This window comes from Mobula birostris, chromosome 5 (genome assembly GCF_030028105.1).
Source record: "Mobula birostris isolate sMobBir1 chromosome 5, sMobBir1.hap1, whole genome shotgun sequence".
NCBI classification, from domain to species: Eukaryota; Metazoa; Chordata; class Chondrichthyes; order Myliobatiformes; family Myliobatidae; genus Mobula; species Mobula birostris.
In genome coordinates this window covers 110,047,484-110,067,788 of record NC_092374.1, presented here as the reverse complement: position 1 = coordinate 110,067,788, position 20,305 = coordinate 110,047,484, and the positions used below count along the sequence as shown (strand labels likewise).

The 20,305-nt window shown below is 43.7% G+C and overlaps 1 protein-coding gene across 1 annotated transcript in view; it reads left to right on the top strand.

Moving 5' to 3' along the window:
• Positions 1 to 20,305, top strand: part of LOC140198396 (contactin-associated protein-like 5) — a 1,159,251-nt gene that overhangs the window by 661,594 nt on the left and 477,352 nt on the right. Inside the window, exons 10-12 of the mRNA XM_072259489.1 lie at positions 10,122 to 10,293; positions 12,466 to 12,572; positions 20,166 to 20,285. Coding sequence (XP_072115590.1) covers positions 10,122 to 10,293; positions 12,466 to 12,572; positions 20,166 to 20,285 — 399 coding nt within the window. The remainder of the gene's footprint in view (positions 1 to 10,121; positions 10,294 to 12,465; positions 12,573 to 20,165; positions 20,286 to 20,305) is intronic.

The following is a 20,305-nucleotide window of genomic DNA, read 5'->3' as shown; positions in this document are numbered from 1 at the left end:
CACTCGGGGCTGTCCATGCACTTGGGAGAGAGAGGAAAGAGTGGTCTGATTTGGAGGTAGAGTCTGCGAATAAATGTTCTAGCTCTGGCAGGCTCCGTCTGGCATTTGGGATAGTGTCCACCCCAAGAGGGGAGGAGATGTGTGAGACGTGGGTGGAGCGGATCTCTCAGTTGTTAGCTGAGTGGCAGTGCTCGGTTGAGGGAGAGCGACAGGGATTGGTTGAAAGTTTGAGTAGGCGGGCTGGTGACGGTGTTAGAGCTGTCAGGTTCACTTACACCGTAGTGACAGCTGCCAGTTATTTGAAAGAGGGAGGAAAGTTTTCAGTGTGTCTTCTCTGGCTAGGAGGGCGGCTAAATTGCTTGCAGTGCCAGGGGGATCATTTCAGGGGATCAGCCCCTGCTTCAGTTGTTCAGCTGATCAGAGAGGTGTCGGGAAACTTAGTGGAGGTCCAGTGGGGGAACGGCTTGGGGTCTCTGGGGAAGCACGTTCCCAACAATGTACCAATGAACTTCCGCAAGAAAAAGACCCTATTCCTGAAGGCTTAGAGGGACCATGCCCCAGGGTGTCGTTATGGATAGAGGGAAGCGATGCTAAGGCTATCCTCGACCCCGGGGCACAGATCAAGTTGTTGTACAGTTCGTTTTACAACCGGTGTCTGAAGCATTTATCCTTGACAACCGCAAGGGCACCGGAGACTTTGGGTACTAGTGGCAGTGGTTATCCAGAAGACGATGATTAGTTAATGACCCTGGAGTTCATGGAGGCATTGTCTGGCCACCCAGCGTGTTGAGTTGCTTCTGAGGACGTGTGTAACAGCCTTGAGCCAGTAACAAATTTAAACGAGACCCAGTGGTGGTATGGCTTGGGGAAAGTAGCTGAGGGTGAGACCCTCTTAGTAGATGCTCCGAACTACCACGAGGGAGGGGAGTTGACCACTGAAGACACCTCAGTGAGAGAGAGGTCGCGGCAACTGAACCCTAGCGGCGTGGAAGATGGAGGCAGAGTGTGTGTGGATGATGCGACGTGGTTTAATGTGCTGCATCTGAGGAGTGGATGTTGCCAGATCCTGAGGAGTGCGGCTGTTGAGCTGGAGACGGCCGTTACTAGTTCCCTAGGATTCTTCCGATCCGAAAAGATGCCCAGGGGCATATCCAGAGCCCCTGCATCCTTCCCGCGGGGCATGAGGAAGACCATGGGGGAAGTGAAGGTGTGTGGAGTTTTGACGTATGTGGATGACTGCCTAGAGCTTGGATTCGCCTGGGGGGACTATGAGGCGAGGCGAGTGGCTGAGCCCGGGCGACCGAAGCAAAGTGTCAAATGTGGAGGAGTTTTTGGCTGGAGGAGTTTGGTGCAATGTGAGAAAAATGATCCGACATACCAATTGAACTTCCTGGTGTTGGGACAGACGGTGGTGGACCGGGGGATGGAAACCCAGGTCATCAATCTGAATGAGACACAGGGAAGAGAGGGGATTTGCACCACACTGCGGTCATGTACTGATGAATTAATCCAGCGAGAAGAAACAATGACCCACCTTCGAAGGGGTCAGCAGAAACTCAATACGTTGGTTCAGAAAAGATTGGAAGACTTCCAAGTTGGGGAAGATCAAGGAAGTGTTCTGACTAAGGTCAACTGAAAACCGAGAGCCCAGGGAGGGGAGTTTGACTACACTCCCGAGGAGGTGAAGAAATGGAAGACAGATCTTGGAAAAGGGAGGCGGACGCTTGAAAGGAACCTAAAGATGAGTATCGCGAGTTTAAATAAAGTGGAAAAACTGAAAGTTGACCTGGAAGACATCCTCAGGAAGAAACAACCGGAGGCTGAGCATCCTGTAACTGCTGCTTTTCAGGTCAGGGTGGAAGAAGCTGATGGGGTAACTGCGTCCCAGATTGAGATGGCCAAGAACCCTGGATCAGAACTGCTGAGGCTGTGGCAAGAGTTAAAGGAGTCCCCGAAGAAGCTGACGTCTCGACTGCAGGAGGCTGAAGGGGTAGCCCCGGCTAAATGTTTCAGTTTGGAGAAACTTAAACAGCAGCTACCGATCGAGGGAATGAGGAAGGATACGGGTTCGAAGGATGATGTGCTGCACATGTGGTACATGCTGCCTTTCGCTAACTTCCCCGATATTGAGGAAGAGACCTTTGGCCCTTCTCCCACTGAGTCAGGTGTAGTGGGGAAGGCTAGCTGTGGGCAATCTGAGTTACGGCAGGATCAGGAAGGAGGAGAGGCGGGGCCCCGGACATGGGACAGTGGGCTCCGAGCTGTAGTGGTGGCCTGAGTGAGAAAGGAGTTGGCAAGCAGGCCCAAGGTATCCCTAGTAGTGTCTGAGCCTTTTGGGTTTAGGTGAGGGGGTACGGAGGTCTCGGAGGGTTAAGAAGCTCCCAGATAGGTTGGCTTATGTAGCGCCCGTTGGATGGGAGTAAGGTCCACTGTTTGGGGAGCACTGTCACTGTGTGTATCTGTGTATGTGTGTGTTGTGTGTCTGTAGGACTGGTTGGCGAGTTATTTAGAAGTCATGAGGACATGACTTTATTTGGTGGGGGGAGAGTGTAAGGGGGTTTCGACTTTTATGTTGCTGCGGAGGCTAATTAAAATGGCATCTTTGTTATGTTAATCTGGGGAATGTGGCTTTGTTGTGTTAAACGCTGAGAAAGTTTGCGCTAGCAGCTTGTTCTGGTTTAGAGTGTGATAAGAAATATATTATTAACCAATTGGGATAGTTGTTATGGTTTTGGTGTATTTGAAGATACTGTATGCGCGGGGTTTTGGGGGAGAAGGCGGGAGAGCGAGACAGAGAATGGACGATGTGCTGTGATGTCCGTTAACGGGGTCGGACCCCGAGGAGGGCGTTCGGCGAGGAAACGGAGATGGACTCATGTGGAGCATCTGGTCGACCACTGTTGTTGGTCCCAGGTGGCCGGTCGAGGTGGTCCGAGGGGTCGCCGGGTGAAGAAGAAGGTCTTTGAGCTCCAACTATTTTGTGCACGAAGAGATTGAACTTTGATAAGTGTGGCGCCTTTTATTTTCCTTTCATATTTTATTCTCTCTTAACTATATAGTTCCAGTAATATCTATACACTGTAAATCACTTAATCGTATCTGGTGTATTGTCGGTTGTTTGGGCGGGGTAGGGTACCTCACACAACATCCACACAAACTAGTTACCCAGTTTGGCAGGGCCGAGGCTGTTTCCCTAGACAACAGCGAGCCGAGCGACCCTGAGGGTGGCCGTGTGGCCGGGGGGTGGGGGGGGCTACACATCCGATTATAGCAATAAAGCCCTTTGTGAGTGTTTATGCCGAGAAAAAGGGTGGACTCTTCCACCTCCATCTGTAGGTAGGCCTCAGCTAAGTACGCTTTGCTGAAGTGTTTCTCTCCAGAAAGATTTGCAAAGACGTCTTCTATCCTGGGCAGAGGGTATTGATCATCTGGGTTGATGGTGACCTCAAAGTCACCACAAATCCTGAAAAGCCCAACCTTCTTGGTGACCAGGACCACTGGTGCTGCCAATAGGCTCCACTCAAACTTGTAAACAATTCCTTCAGCCTCCATGTGATCTAGCTCACTGGCTACTTTATTATAAATAGCACTGTATAAGGAACTGGCTGTGCTTTGTAAAACTTGCATGTGGCATTTTCATTTAACACAACCATACCCCTGATATGTTTGAGTTTTCCAATAGCATCCTTGAACACTGCTGTGGCATCATCCGGTACCTTCCTTAATTCACTTTCAGTCGACTCTATTGCAGGGGAAGTGGCATGCAAATAGTGGATGGATCTCCAATCAAGCTGTAGTTGTCTCAGCCAATCACGCCCCCACAATGTTGCTCCTCCTCTTTTTATCACATACAAGTCCAATGTGACTTGTTGGTTGTTGTATTTCACTGTTACAAATATCATTCCCATGGGAGTTACCTTTTCTCCAGTATAAGTTCTTAGTTGGATATCTGCAGGCTTCAGTTCACTATCTTTGAAATATCATTTAAACTCATTTTGTGGAATGATTGAAATAGCTGAGCCAGTGCCCAATTGTATTTTAATTAATTTTCCATCCCCTTCTGGTATAAGCCAGATTGCTTGTCTCTTGTTAATTTTCACATTTATCCGTTATAAATCTCAAGGTTACCTGTGTCCTGTGTCACTCTCATCATTATCAGAATTTTCATCAATAGCATGCAGATTAGTGTTCTTTTCGAAACAACAATTTGACTTTTTATCTTTTTCTCTTCCCTGTGTAGTCTTCTTATTTTTGTCTGCCCGACATACTCTTTGTTTGTGTCATACTTTGTGGCATTTTCTGCAAGTTTCACCATTAAACCTGCTTTGGTCTGTTGTACGAGAGCCCCTGCCACAACAGTATTATAATCTGCTCAGCCAGGCCAGTTTCTGTTTACAAGTTGCAATTCTGCTCAAGTTCACTTTTATTCTTGACTGCAACTCATCTGGTATCTCTGACTGTTGTTTCCAAAGATACAGCAATTTCAATTGCTCTTTTACATGTGAGTTGTGCTTCAGGTAGGAGGCATTTTTGAATGCTTTCTTGTAAGATTTTACGAACTAAACGGCCACTCAGTGGATCACTAAACCCATCACTTCATTGACAATGCTCAGATAATTTCTTCAATTCAGCCATGTATGCTGAAATGGTCTCCCCTTCCTTTTGATTCCACTTATGAAACCTAAAGCATTCTGCAATCTACTACAGTTTTGGTTCTAAATGTTCCTGCATTACTTTCAAAATATCAACCTTGAAATTTGTTGCCATGGACAGCTGTGGAGGCCAAGTCACTCAGTATATTTAAAGTGTAAGTTCATAGGCTCTTGATTAGTAAGGGGGTCAAAGGTTATGGGGAGAAGGCAGAAGATTGGGGTTGAGAGGAATAATAAATCAGCCATGATGGAAAGCCAGAGCAGGCTCGATAGGTCGAGTAGCCTAATTCTGCCCCTACCTCCTATGGTCTAATGACTGCAGCAGAGGAAAATTACCTGTAGTTGGATTGATCCTGTTTATCATGCTACATTTGTATCTATCCCAACCCATTTCTTCCCGCAGATCTTCTGTCTTGTCACCAATTGTTCATGCCTCTTATCTCTGTCCACTTAAAGGCCACATTGCTCCAGGCTGCTTTGTCTTTGTCCATAATCCTTTTGGATAGCATGTTGGTGAGTGATTGTGTTGATATTTGGTGGGTGGAAAGGCTGCTTTAAAAAAAAGGTTCTTATGCATTGTCTTAGTTCTGCAACATTTTCTCAGGTAACTGCAAAACCACGGATCCTTATCCCAGTTAGTAAAAATAACAAGTCAACAAGTTTACATATTAGCTACACAATTCTTTAACCCTTAGCTTACTGAGCTAAGCTTTCCACTGTAGTTTATGATAATAACTAATGTTTAGAACTAAAAGATCAAGAGATAGAGTGGATGTGGAGAAGATGTTTCCTGTAGTGGGAGCGTCTCAGACCAGATGGTGCAGACTCTGAATTCAAGTACAGTATATCCCTTTAGAACAGCAATGAGGGGATCTCATTCAAACCTATTGAATATTGAAAATAGATAGAGTGGATGCGAAGAGAATATATCTTATAGTGGGGGAGTCTAGAACCAGAGGGCACAGCCTCAGAATAGCGAGGCGGTCCTTTAGAACAGAGATGAGGAGGAATTTCCTTAGCCAGAGAGTTGTGAATCTGTGGAACTCAATGCCACAGATATTTGTGGAGGCCAAGTCATTGGGGATATTTAAGGTGGAAGTTGATAGGTTTTTAATTAGTCAGAGTGTTAAAGGTTATGGAGAAAAATCGGTTTGAGAGGGACAATAAATCAGCCATGATGGAAAGGCAGTACAGACCTGACAGGCTGAATGGCCTAATTCTCCTCTTATGGTCTGTTCAAGAAGACAAATTGCAGGATACTTGGTAGTTGTGGAGGAGCAGAGGGATCTGGGGGTACATGACCACAGATCCCTGAAAGTTGTCCCACAGGTAGATAGGGTAGTTAAGAAAGCTAATGGGGTGTTAGCTTTCATAAGTCGAGGGATAGAGTTTAAGAGTTGCGATGTAATGATGCAGCTCTATAAAACTCTGGTTAGGCCACACTTGGAGTACTGTGTCCAGTTCTGGTCGCTTCACTATAGGAAGGATGTGGAAGCATTGGAAAGGGTACAGAGGAGATGTACCAGGATGCTGCCTGGTTTAGAGAGTATGCATTATGATCAGAGATTAAGGGAGTTAAGGCTTTACTCTTTGGAGAGAAGGAGGATGAGAGGAGACATAATAGAGGTATACAAGATATTAAGAGGAATAAATAGAGTGGACAGCCAGTGCCTCTTCCCCAGGGCACCACTGCTCAATACAAGAGGACATGGCTTTAAGGTAAGGGGTGGGAAGTTCAAGGGGGATATTAGAGGAAGGTTTTTACTCAGAGAGTGGTTGGTGTGTGGAATGCACTGCCTGAGTCAGTGGTGGAGGCAGATACACTAGTGAAATATAAGAGACTGCTAGACAGGTATATGGAGAAATTTAAGGTGAGGGGTTATATGGGAGACAGGGTTTAAGGGTCGGCACAATATTGTGGACCGAAGGGCCTGTACCTTGCTGTACTATTCTATGTTCTATGTTCTATTAGAGACTGCAGATGATGGAATTTGGAGCAAAAAAAAACAAAAACTGTTGACCAGCTCAATGGATCAGGCAATATTCATGCAGGGAAGTGGATAATTAACATTTTGGAATGAGACCCTTCATCTGGACTGAAGGAGTAGAGGGAGCATAGGAAGAGAAAGAGATGGGGGAGGGATGGATCAAGAGCCAGCAGGTTATAGGCAGATCCAGTTGAAGAGGGGTGATTGGCAGATGGAAAAGGAAAGGATAAAATAGTGACAGAGGCTGGCAGAAGATAGGTGGAGGCAAGCAAGGGCTGCAGATTTTGGAATCTGATAGGAAAGGACGGTGGGGAATCAGACCAAATAAGGAAGGAGGGGTGGGCAGATGGGAACAGTAGTGGGAGGGGACACAGTGTGTTGAGTATGTGGGCTATGGACAGATGGAGTAGGTGGACGAGGAGAACTCCCTTTGGTTGTATAAGTTTCCATTGCACTTTTTCTTCCAAGAGTGATAGTGAATATTTCAAATACGTCACATCCTTTTGCAAAACAGCTTTTTTTTTATAATATTGAGATGATTTTACCATGAAGATAGACACCAAACATTTTTCCAAAGACACTTTATTTTATTGTGAGTTATTTTGATCTAGTTTCAAGGATAAATATTAAAGTAGCTATATTTCTTTATCATAAACACAAGAGATTCTGTAGATGCTGGAAATCCCAAGTAACACATACAAAATGGAGGAACTCAGCAGGTAAGTCAGTATCTATGGAATTTGAATTGAATTGAATTGACTTTATTTCTTACATCCTTCACATTCATGAGGAGTAAAAATCTTTACGTCTCTGTCTGAATGTGCAATGTGCAATTTATAGTAATTTGTAATAAATACTATGTACAACAGGACAGTCAATATAACATAGAAATGCAATTGTATGAGCGTGAATTAATCAGTCTGTCCCGGAACCTGTTTGTCCTGGCTTTATTACTGCAGTACCGTTTACCGGATGGTAGCAGCTGGAACAGTTTGTGGTGAGGGTGACTCAGGTCCCCAATGATCCTCTGGGCTCTTTTTACACACCTGTCTTTGTAAATGTCCTGAATAGTGGGAAGTTCACATCTACCGATGCGTTGAGCTGTCCGCACCACTCTCTGCGGAGTCCTCCGATTGAGGAAAGTACAGTTCCCATTCCAGGCAGTGATGCAGCCAGTCAAGATGCTCTCAATTGTGCCCCTATAAAAATTTCTTAGGATTTGGGGGCCCATACCAAACTTCTTCAACTGTTTGTTGTGCTTTTTTCACCACACAGCCGGTATGTACAGACCATGTGAGATCCTCGGTGATGTGGATGCCGAGGAACTTAAAGCTGTTCACCCTCTCAACCCCAAATCCATTGATGTCAATAGGGGTGAGCCTATCTCCATTCCTCCTGTAGTCCACAACCAGCTCCTTTGTTTTTGGGACATTGAGGGAGAGGTTGTTTTCTTGACACCGCTGTGTCAGGGTGATGATTTCTTCTCTATAGGCTGCCTCATTATTATTTGAGATAAGGCCAATCAATGAAGTGTTGCCAACAAATTTAGTTAGCAGATTAGAGCTGTGGGTGGCAACACAGTCATGGGTATGCACAGAGTAAAGGAGGGGGCTTAGTACACAGCCCTGAGGGGTTCCTGTGTTGAGGGTCAGAGGGGCCAAGATGAGGGAGCCCATTCTTACAACCTGCCAGCGATCTGACAAGATGTCCAGGATCCAGCTGCACAAGGCAGGGACAAGGCCTAGGTCCCTGAGCCTCTTGTCTAGCCTGGAGGTAATTATGGTGTTGAATGCTGAACTGTAGTCCATTATCAGCATTCTCACATAAGCATCCTTCTTCTTCAGGTGTGTAAAACTGTGGCTATTGCTGTGTCATCTGTTGATCAGTTATGTTGGTGGGCAAATTGTAGGGGTCCAGTGTGCATGGTAGCATGCTGCAGATGTAGTCCTTAACCAGCATCTCAAATCATTTGCTTATTAGTGAGTTGAGTGCGCCAGGATACCAGTCGTTCAGATATGTTACCTTGATCTTTTTAGGTACAGGGACAATGGTGGATGTTTTGAAGCAGGAGGACACCACACTGGGATAGGGAGAGATTAAAAATGTATGTAAACACACTTGCCAGATGTCGTCCAGTCTGCAGTGTGACGAGAATACACATAAATTAAGATGTTTGCTGGCCTGGGATAGCACCAGTGGCATCAGCAGTTGGTCTGCCACCTGTACTCAGGGGAGGGAGAGATAAGGCACACAATGAAGCAGCATTTGGAGGTGTTAATGAAGGAGCCATCAGTCTGGGTATTGTCAAGATCGGCTCCCCCTTTGAACCCTGAACTGTTTGAAGTGATGGACAGGCGATACCCCAGCAGGGGGATAAAAAGGGACAGGTTCGCTAAGGCAACACACACACGACACCCGAGGTAACGAGACCCTGGAAGCGGTGTGCCTCTCACAAGTCGATGGGAAGTACCAGGCCATAAACGCACAGGGTGGAAAGGTACAATCAGCGGGAACCCAGTGTGTGTCCACCCTCGCTTGGGTGCCGGGTTCACTGCAGAGGATTGACCGCATCTGGAGGAGGTGTCACAGTTGGTGACCTCAGGTGACATCACAAAGGACTCGCCCGAAAGCTGCTTGTGAGCAATATCGCAGGTCTGTGTGTGGAAGCCGTTTTGAATGATCATTCGTTCTCGTTCTCTCTCTCCTTCCCCCCACGTTGTCCATCGCCATGGCGACGATTACTGCGAACTGAACTAAATTGAACTGGACTTTGTGTCACTTTGAAATTGGTCATTTACCCCTAGACAACGATAGAGCTTGGTTGATCCTGTTATCTTAATTCTGTGCACATGTGTGTTTATCATTGCTGAACTGTTGCATTTATTATCCTTTCGATTACTGTGTTGCTTGTTTCTTTAATAAAACTTTCTTAGTTCTAGTAATCCAGACTCCAACTGAGTGATCCATTTCTGCTGGTTTGGCAACCCAGTTACGGGGTACGTAACAGCAGTCATTGACTCACTTACTATTGAGAATGCTCGCTCTGTATCTATTATATCCAGGCCAGGTTAGTGTTGATAGTAACTGTGGGTGAATGATCCAATTTTCTGCTGGTGAGACATGAACAAACAACTCTAGAAGAGCATGAAGTGATTTACACACTGCTAGTGGAAATGCGTTTGATTCTATGCCTTTTTGGTTCTGATGGTCACGTATCCTGCTCCGGAGTATTCAGCATGATTAATTGTCATTTGCATTGGTAATATTTTTTCAAAAATATTTTTGTCTTTCATGTTTCAGTGAGATCTCTCATTCTTCTAAATACAGAAAGATAGAAGCATCATACTCAATCTCTTTGGGGTTCCAGTTTATACATCAATATTCAAAACTGTTTTTAATTTTTACAGATGATTATCCTATTATGTCATTCTTAGTCTTTCCTTCTCATGCCAAGTTGTTCCTTACGTGTTGTATTTCAAAGGCTGCCCTGCAAGCACCATTGATGATGAATGCTCCAACGCTATTGGTCCGTTTCAAGGTTGCATGCGACTGTTCTCAATAGACAACCAGCCAGCAAATCTCATTCTGGTACAGCAGGGTATGCAAGGTAACTTCAGTGACCTCCAGATAGACCTGTGTGGCATCGTGGACAGGTAATCCTATTTCCTATTTAATAAGTGTGTCTAGTGCATGTTAACGTTCACCCTAGTCCCATTGACCTGCTCCCAGACCGTGGCCCTTCATAACCCACCCATCCAATTTTTTCTTAAGTGTTGCATTCAAACCTACATCCATCACTTCCACTGGCAGCTCGTTCCACACACTCATCGCCCTCTGAGTGAAGAAGTTCCCCCTCATGTTCTTCTTAAACATTTCACCTTTCACCCTTAACCCATGGCCTCTAGATCTAGTCTCACACAACTTCAGTGCAAAAAGCCTGCTTACATTGAAATCATGTAACCTTGATTCTCCGCATCCTGTGAAATGTTTAGTTAGCGGAGATCTAAGTGTCTAAGTTTAAAACCCACATCATCATCTGCATATTGCAGGAAACTGTTCCAAACCTCTGCTACCTTCATATTTTAACTTGAGCTGTAGGGTGACAGAAGTATAATTGTGGAAAATGTTTTCTTCGGAATGGCCCTCTGTTTAGGCATTATGATTAAAAACAAGTGAAGTGAGTCTGATTGAAGATATTGGAAAAACCCACTTGGGGAAATAATACGGTCATTCTGCTTTATTCATTGATGAGCCACCCTTTAATTACCCATCCCTAGTTGTCCTGGAGAAGGTGGTGGTGATCTGTCCTCCTGAGCTGTGTGCATGTCCCACCATGATGTCAACCAGAGAGTTCCGAGTTTTGATCGAGCGATGGTGGAAACCAGAATCGGGGTCAGGTTCATTGTCACTGACATATGTTGTGAAATTTTCATGTCTTGTCGCAGCAGTACAGTGTAATATAAAAATATGACTATAATTTACAATATGAAATATATAAAATAAATAAATTGTTAAAAAGAGAGCAACATAGTGAGGTACTTTTCATGGGTTCATGGACCATTCAAAAATCTGATGGCGGAGAGGGAATAGCTATTCCTAAGACATTGAGTTTGAGTCTTCTGCCTCCTATATGCCATCCCAGATCAGATAATGAGGATTCCCAATGATGGATGATGGAAGGGCAATATTGCAAATTCAATTCTTGTGACATATGCCAGTAGTGAAAAATGACATATATCACCTGATTGTGATATATTTCTGAATTAGGATAGTGTCGGGCTTGGAGGACAACCTTATTTTTTTGCTGCCCCTAAAGTACTAGCAGGTAAATATTGTGAGTTTGGAAGGTGATGTCTATGTCATAGCTGCACTAGCAATAGAGGTCATGGTGCAAGGAATGGTGTGTGGGTGTGAGGTTCTGTCCCAGGCCCAACATTTTGGTACAATTACAAAGAAGACATGACAATGGCTATATCTTATTAGGAGTTTGAGGAGAATTCGTATGTCACTAAAGACGCTCACAAATTTCTACAGATGTACCATGGAGAGCTTTCTAACTGGTTGCATCATGGTCTGGTATGGAGGGGTCATTGTACAGAATTGGAAAAAGCTAGAGGGAGTTGTAAATCCAACCATCTCCATCACAGGTACTAGGCTCCCCAGCACTGAGGACATCTTCAAAAGGTGATTCCTCAAAAGGGTGGCATGCTTTATTAAGGACTCCCATCACCAAGGACATTTCCTCGTGCCATTTCTAACATCAAAAAGGAGGTACAGGAGCCTGAGGACATACACTCAACATTTCAGGAACAGCTTCTTCCCCTCTGCCATCAGATTTCCGAATGGACCACGAGTCCATGAACATTACTGTACCTCACGATTTTTCCCTCTGATTTGCACTGATTATTTATTTTACTTTTCTCTTTTTATACATATATTTTTTATTGTAATTTATAGTTTTATTCACATAAATTTTTATTATTATATAGTTTTATTAACAAAATCAGGTTTAATATCACAGGCATATGATTCTGATTCTGATTCTAAAGTGTCAAAGACTTAAAAAATCACTGAAGCATGAAACAAAAATCAGTAAACCACAGACCTTTGACTAGGTTGTAAGTTCAGAATGATCTCCTATAAACTTCTCATGGTGCAAGAACATAGTGCTCTTCACGGTCATCCTCAACATGAATTTCCAATCAAACACTAATTATAGATGTATCGTATGTAATTAATTGTCTGGTGTATCTTCAGGGAGCAGGTTTAGTTTACCCTGTGAGACAACTTTTCTATATAGTCATGAGTATTTTATTGTGCAATAGGTGTTTACCAAATTACTGTGAACATGGAGGAAAATGCTCTCAATCCTGGACTACGTTCTACTGTGACTGCACAGGGACGGGCTACACAGGGGCTACCTGTCATAACTGTGAGTAACACTGAGCCGGCTGTGTTTCATTCATCACATTCATCACTGCTGGTTGTACTACTGACTAATTTGTGCGGATATGGGGCACTGGGTTTCAACAGGTTGAGCTGATTGCACTTTGACTCCATTGGCACAGTAAAGAGGATGACTTGAACCTGTTCTCTAACTTGGCCACCAAGTTATTTGACTCAAAGAATACACAAGAGATGGCAGATGTTGGAATTTGGAGCAACATATTAACTGCTGGAGGAAATCAATAGGTCAAGTAGCATCTGTTGGGGCAGATGGCCTTCTGAATCTTGGGTTAATTAAAATCTATCACGATCAGATTTTAAACTAGCACTTGACACAGCACCGATGACCTCCTGCAAAAATAGGATTTAAACTTTTTATTGCAATCTGTCACTTGTTTTCACTTCCTGAAGTAAAATGTAGCTAAATACTGGAAAATTGAAATAAAACAAAAAATGGTATTGGTATTGGTTTATTATTATCACATGTACCAAGATAGAGTGAAAAGATCGTCTTACAGACTGTTCATACAGATCAGATCATGACACAGTGCATTGAGGTAGAATAAAGTAAAATAATAACAATGCAGAATAAAGTGTAAAAGCTACAGAGAAAGTGCAGTTCAGGTAAATGGTAAAGTGCAAGTTCATAAAGAGGAAAATTTTGAGGCCAAGGTTTCATCTTATCATACAAAGTGATGCATTCACGGGTCTGATAACAGTGGGATAGAAGCTGTCCTTAAGCATGATATACGTGCTTTCAGGCTTTTGTATCTTAAAGGGAGACAAGAGAATGTCTCGGCTGCGCAGGGATATTGATTATCTTGGCTGCTTTACTAAGGCAGCGAGAACTGTAGACAGAGTCCATAGAGGGGAACCTGGTTCCTGTGACATGCTGAACTCTGTCCAAAACTCACTGTAGTTCATTGTTGTAATATGCAGAGTAGTTGCCATGACAAGCCCTTATGCACCCTTATGGAATGCTTTCTATGGTGCATCAATAAAAGATAGGAAGAGTTGATGGGGGCATGCTTAACTTCTTTAGCCTCCCAAGAAAGTAGAGGCATTAGTGATCTTTCTTGTTCTTGACATTAATGTTGTTGGACCAAGAAGTCCTGGAATTCCCATTAGGTCAGGCAGCATCCGTGAAGAAAGGAACAGAGCTCCATCATATGCACAAGCTTCCCTCATCGAGGTCATTTTCAAAAGGCGGTGCCTCAAGGAGACGGGTCTATCAATAAGGACCCTCACCACTTGAGACATGCTCTCTTCTCATTAGTACCATCAGGAAGAAGGTGCAAGAGCCTAAAGACCCAATCTCAATTGACCATCAAATTTCAGAACGGTCTATGAATACTACCTCACCGTGATAAGTAAATCTGCAGATGCTAGAAATCCAAGCAACACGGACAAATTGTTGGAGGAACTCAGCAGACCAGGCCGCATCTATGAAAAAGAGCAAACAGTTGATGTTCGGGCTGAGACCCTTCATCAGGATTCAACTACCTCACCATTCTTCTTTTTCATGATTTATTTACTTGTTTGTTTGTTTATTTATTTATTTGTTCAAAACATCAAATTTCATGATGTATGTCAATGATAATAAAACTGATTCTGATGGAACCATAGGATTATATGCAAGGAACAGCAAGGAAATTGACATTTTGTCCAATTGCATCTATGCCAACCTAACCCATCATTGAACTGTTCCCACAACCTATGGACTCTGCACCTCATGTTCTCGATATTTGTTGCTTATTTATTTATTATTATTATTTTATTATCTCATTTTGTATTTGCACAGTTTGTTGCCTTTTGCACATTGGTTGTTTGTCCATCCTGTTATATATGGTCTTTCATTGATTCTATTGCATTTTTTGTATTTACTATGTATGCCCACAAGAAAAGGAATCTCAAGATTGTACAGTATATGGTGACATATATGTACTTTGATAAAAAATTTACTTTGAACTTATTTTTGAACTTTAAATACTGGTTTAATTCCCCCCACCCCCACCTTTCCAGCATCTTTCCCCTGTTCACCTTCCACATGTCCGATGAGAGCTTCTTATTTTATTCACCATTTTCATTCCCAGAAGACAAAGCTCTAATTTTTAAACGCCTTGATGCTTTCATCAGCAAATATTGTTTCTCTCTATGGTATGCTCTTCTACAATCTCAGTCTGTGGTACTGTTAACATGGATAGAGGCATCTATTTAAATTTGTACACTGAGCAAGAACAAAGACAATGACAAAAAGAGATGTTACTTTCCCTACAAGGAATTGAAGGTTTCTACTCTGCATGAAAGCATGCCTTGTATATCCTTAATTGAAATGCAGCCTCTTTTAACACCCCTTTCTTCACCGGTACGTTTACAGTCACATCAATAATCCTAAAAATTCCATTTTCACATTAAAAGTACTGCTGTTATAAAACAAATTCTGCAGAAGTAAATGAGCTCTCTTGAAGCACCTGAGTAAACAAGAATAGTGATTCCCATGAATCTAGAGATTTTGGACAAACAAGTACATTACCAGGGTGTGTGAAATCCTTTATGGTGTTCCTGGCCCTTTTTGGGCACCTTTCTGTATAATGTCTTTGATGGTGCCAATGATGCATTGGACAATTGTGACTTACCCATTACAGAGCTTTTCTGTTCACTGACGTGCAGTTTTCACACCAAACAGTATTGCAGCTTGTTAGGATACTCTTTACTGATATCACTGACCTTATCCCCAGGTGATTTTGTCATCAAACTCAACATTCAAAGTAAATTTATCATCACAGTGTGTACATATATGCTACCTTGAGATTCATTTTCTTGCAAGAAACAAAATACAATAGAATTTTATGAAAAGATTATACATAAGCTATAGGGCACCATGGTGGCAGAGCAGTATGGGCAATACTATTATAGCCTGGGGCATCTGAGTTTGGAGTTCATTTGTAGTGTCCTCTATAAGAAAGTTTGTACTTTCTTCCCCTGTGGGTGTGGGCTTCCTCAGGGTGCTCTGGTGTCCTCCTACAGTCCAAAGTGGTACTGGTCGGGAGGTTCATTGGTCACTGAAAATTGTCCCATGATTAGGTTATGTTTAAATAGGTGGGTTGCCAGGCAGTGTGATTCATTTGGCCAGAAGGGGTTGTTCTGCACTGTATCTCTAAAATGGAGTAAATACAGACAGAGACAGCCGATCCTGACTACAGGAGTTAAAAGCCAGAGGTCCATGAACCAGTCGTCACTAGAGGATCGAAGCTGGAGAAGGTCAGTAACTTTAAATTCCTTGGTGTTATCACTTCAGAGGATCTGTGTTGAGACCAGAACATACGTGCCATCACAAAGAAGGCACAATAGCACCTCAACTTACTTAGAAGTTTGCATAGATTTGGTGTGTGGTCAAAAACTTTGACAAACTTCTATTGATGTTCAGTGGAGAGTATCCTGACTGTTTGTTGAGCTCGTTGACTTCATTAACTTTGCCTCCAACTTTCACCCTTCCATCAAGTTTACCTGGTCCATTTCTGACACCTCCCTCCCTTTCTAGACCTTTCTGTCTCTATCTCTGGAGACAGCTTATCTACTGATATCTACTATAAGCCTACTGACTCTCACAGCTATCTGGACTATTCCTCTTCTCACCCTGTCTCTTCCAAAAATGCCATCCCCTTCTCCCAATTCCTCCGTCTCCGCTGCATCTGTTCTCAGGATGAGGCTTTTCATTCCAGGACGAGGGAGATGTCCTCCTTTTTTAAAGAAAGGGGATTCCCTTCCTCCACCATCAACTCTGCTCTCAAACGCATCTCTCCCATTTCACGCACATCTGCTCTCATTCCATCCTCCCACCACCCCACTAGGAATAGGGTTCCCCTTGTCCTCACCTACCACCCCACCAGCCTCCAAGTCCAACATATTGTTTTCCGTAACTTCTGCCACCCCCAACGGGATCCCCCCATTAAGCACATCTTTCCCTCCCCCACTCTGCTTTCCACAGGGATCGCTCCCTACGCGACTCCCTTGTCCATTCATCCCCCCATCCCTCCCCACCGATCTCCCTCCTGGCACTTATCCTTGTAAGCAGAACAAGTGCTACACATGCCCTGAAACTTCCTCCCTTACCACCATTCAGGGCCCCAGGCAGTCCTTCCAGGTGAGGCAACACTTCATCTGTGAGTCGGCTGGGGTGATATACTTCGTCCGGTGCTCCCGATATGGCTTCCTATATATTGGTGAGACCAAACGCAGACTGGGAGATCGTTTCACTGAACACCTACGCTCTGTCTGCTAGAGAAAGCAGGATCTTCCAGTGGCCACACATTTTAATTCCACGTCCCATTCCCATTCTGATATGTCTATTCACGGCTTCCTCTACTGTAAAGATGAAGCTACACTCAGGTTGGAGGAACAACACCTTATATTCTGTCTGGGTAGCCTCCAGCCAGATGGCATGAACATTGACTTCTCAAACTTCCGCTAATGCCCTACCTCCCCCTTGTACCCCATCCGTTATTTATTTATATACACACTTTTTTTTCTCTCTCTCCTTTTTCTCCCTCTGTCCCTCTGACTATACCCCTTGCCCATCCTCTGGGTTTTTCCCCCCTCCCCCTTTTCTTTCTCCCTAGGCCTCCTGTCCCATGATCCTCTCATATCCCTTTTGCCAAACAACTGTCCAGCTCTTGGCTCCATCCCTCCCCCTCCTGTCTTCTCCTATCATTTTGGATCTCCCCCTCCCCCTTCCACTTTCATATCTCTTACTAGCTCTTCTTTCAGTTAGTCCTGACGAAGGGTCTCGGCCCGAAACGTCGACTGTGCTTCATCCTAGAGTTGCCACTTGGCCTGCTGCATTCACCAGCAACTTTGATGTGTGTTGCTTGAATTTCCAGCATCTGCAGATTTCCTCGTGTTTGTGTTTGCGTCACCGCCTGGTATGGAAACACCAATGCCCAAGAATGGAAAGGTCTATGAAAATTGGTGGATACAGCCCAGTCCATCACTGAAAATGCCCTTCCCACCATTGAGCAAACCTAGAAGGAGCGCTGCCCGAAAGAAAGCAGAGTCCATTATCAAGAGCCCCCACCATTCAGTCCATACACTCTTCTCACTGCTGCCATCAGGAAGGCGGTACATGAGCCTTCGGTCCCACATTACCAGGTTTAAGAACAGTTATTACCCTTCAACCACCAGACTCCTGAAATAGCATGGATAACTTCTCTCACCTCAACTCTGAACTGATTCCATATCCTATGGACTCACTTTCAAGGACTTGTCAACTCATGTTGTCAATATTATTTATTTACACACATTAGGGTCTTTTTTTGCACATTGGTTATTTGTCATTCTGTTCTTGTGTGTAGTTTTTTCCATTGATTCCATTGTATTTCTTTGTTTTGCTCTAAATATCTGCAAGAAAATGAATCACAAGGTAGTATATGGTGACATATGTACAGTACGTCAATAATAAATTCACTTTGAACTTTGAAGTCACTGTTTGTCTCATTTAACGCTGTTGCTCTGGTTACTGTCAGCAGTAAAATTGTCATCAAAATGCTGGAGATCTTTTTAATCCCTCCTGTGAGGTGATAGCAAGATGGCACTAGTGAACCATGGAAACGGCATTGGAGTTGGGAGAGTGAATATATAGAAAGCATCTGGCCCGGACAGGGTACCTGGCCAAATACTAAAGATCTGTGCCGATCAACTGATTGGAGCATTCACTGAGATCCTTAACCTCTCTCTGAGTCAGTCTGAGGTACCCACCTGCCTCAAACAGTCTTCAATTATACTGGTGGCTAAGACGAACATGGGAACCTGCCTTCGAGACTACTGTACATCCATTGTAATGAGAAGTTCGAGAGGTTGATGATAAACCATATCAACTCCTGTCTGAGCAGCGACCTGCACTCATTCAAATTTTCCTAGTAGCACAACAGATCCATAGCAGATGCCATTTCATTGGCTCTTTACTTAACCCTGGAACATCTGGATAGCAAAGATGCATACATCAGGATCTTCTTTATTGACTACAGCTTGCCTTCTATGCTATCATTCTCTCAAAACTATTCAATTAGCTTCAATAACTTGGCCTTGATACCTCATTTTGCGTTTGGATCCTCGATTTCTTCATTTGCTGATTCAATCAGTTTGGATTGGTAAATCATCTCCTCACAGTCTCCAACAGCACAGGTGTAACACAATGTTATGTGCTTAGCCCCCTGCTCTACTCGCTTTACACTTATGACAGTGTGGTTAAGCACAGCTCCAATGTCATATTTAAGTTTGCTGACAGCACCACTGTCATTGGCCAAATCAAAGGTGGTGATGAATAAGCATATAGGAGAGAAATTGAAAATCGAGTTGAGTGGTGCCACAAAAAAACATCTCACTCCATGTCAACAAGACTAAGGAGCTGATTATTGACTACAGGAGGAGGAAATCAAGGGTTCATGAGCCAGTCCTCATTGGAAGATCATAGATGGTTGATGCCAGCAACTTTAAATTCCTCCGTGTTATTATTTTGGAGGATTTGTCCTGGGCCCAACCTGTAGGTGCAATTACAAAGAAAGTACTGCAGTGCCTCTCCTTCCTTAGAAGTTTGCAAAGATTCAGTATGATATCTAAAACGTTGACAAACTTCTGTAGATGCATAGTCAAGAGTATATTGACCAGCTGCTTCATAGCTTGGTATGAAAACACAAATGTCCTTGAACAAAAAATCCTACAAAAAGTGGTGGATACAGCCCAGTTCACCACAGGAAAAGTCTCACCCATCATTGAGCACATCTGCACAGAGCATTATTGCAAGAAAGCAACATCCATCATCAGGCACCCCCAGTACCCAGGTCATGCTCTATTCTCAGCAGGTTGGGCAGCATCAGTGGAAACGATGAGTCGACATTTCGGGCTGGAACCCTTCGTCAGGACTGAATAAAGAAGGATGGGGAAGGATTTGAAGAATTTCTTCAAATCCTTCCCCCTCCTTCTTTGTTCAGTCCTGACAAAGGGTTCCAGCCCGAAACGTCGACTCATCGTTTCCACTGATGCTGCCCGACCTGCTGAGTTCCTCCAGCATGCTGTGAGTGTTGCTTTGACCCCAGCATCTGCAGATTATTTTATGCTCTCTTCTCTCTGTTCCCATCAGGAAGAAGGTGCAGGAGCATTATGACTCACACCACCAGGTTCAGGAACAGTTACTACCCCTCAAGCATCAGGCTGCTGAATGAGAGGAGATAACTTCACTTGCCTCATCACTGAACTGTTCCTGCAACCTATGGTCTCAATTTCAAGGATTCTTCAACTTATCCTTTCAATATTTATTGCTTACTTATTTATTATTATTTCCTCTTTCTTCTTTTGTATTTGCATAGCTTGTTGGCATTTGTGCACTGGTTGTTCACACTGTTGGTGATGTCTTTCACTGATTCTATTATGACTATTGCATTTATTGAGTATGCCTGTAAGAAAATGAAGCTCAGGGTTGAATCTAGTGACATGTATATATATCCTGATAATAAATTTACTTTGAACTTTGATATTTTGTAAAGGAACCCACCACACTGATACTAGGCTTCTTCTCATTCTTTAGCCAGGTACAAGCAATCCTGCGAGTCGTACAAACATACAGGGAACACATCAGGTTTCTTCTCCATTGATCCCGATGGCAGTGGCCCACAGGCGCCCCTGCTTGTCTACTGTAATATGACAGGTGAGATGTCCCTTTCTTTA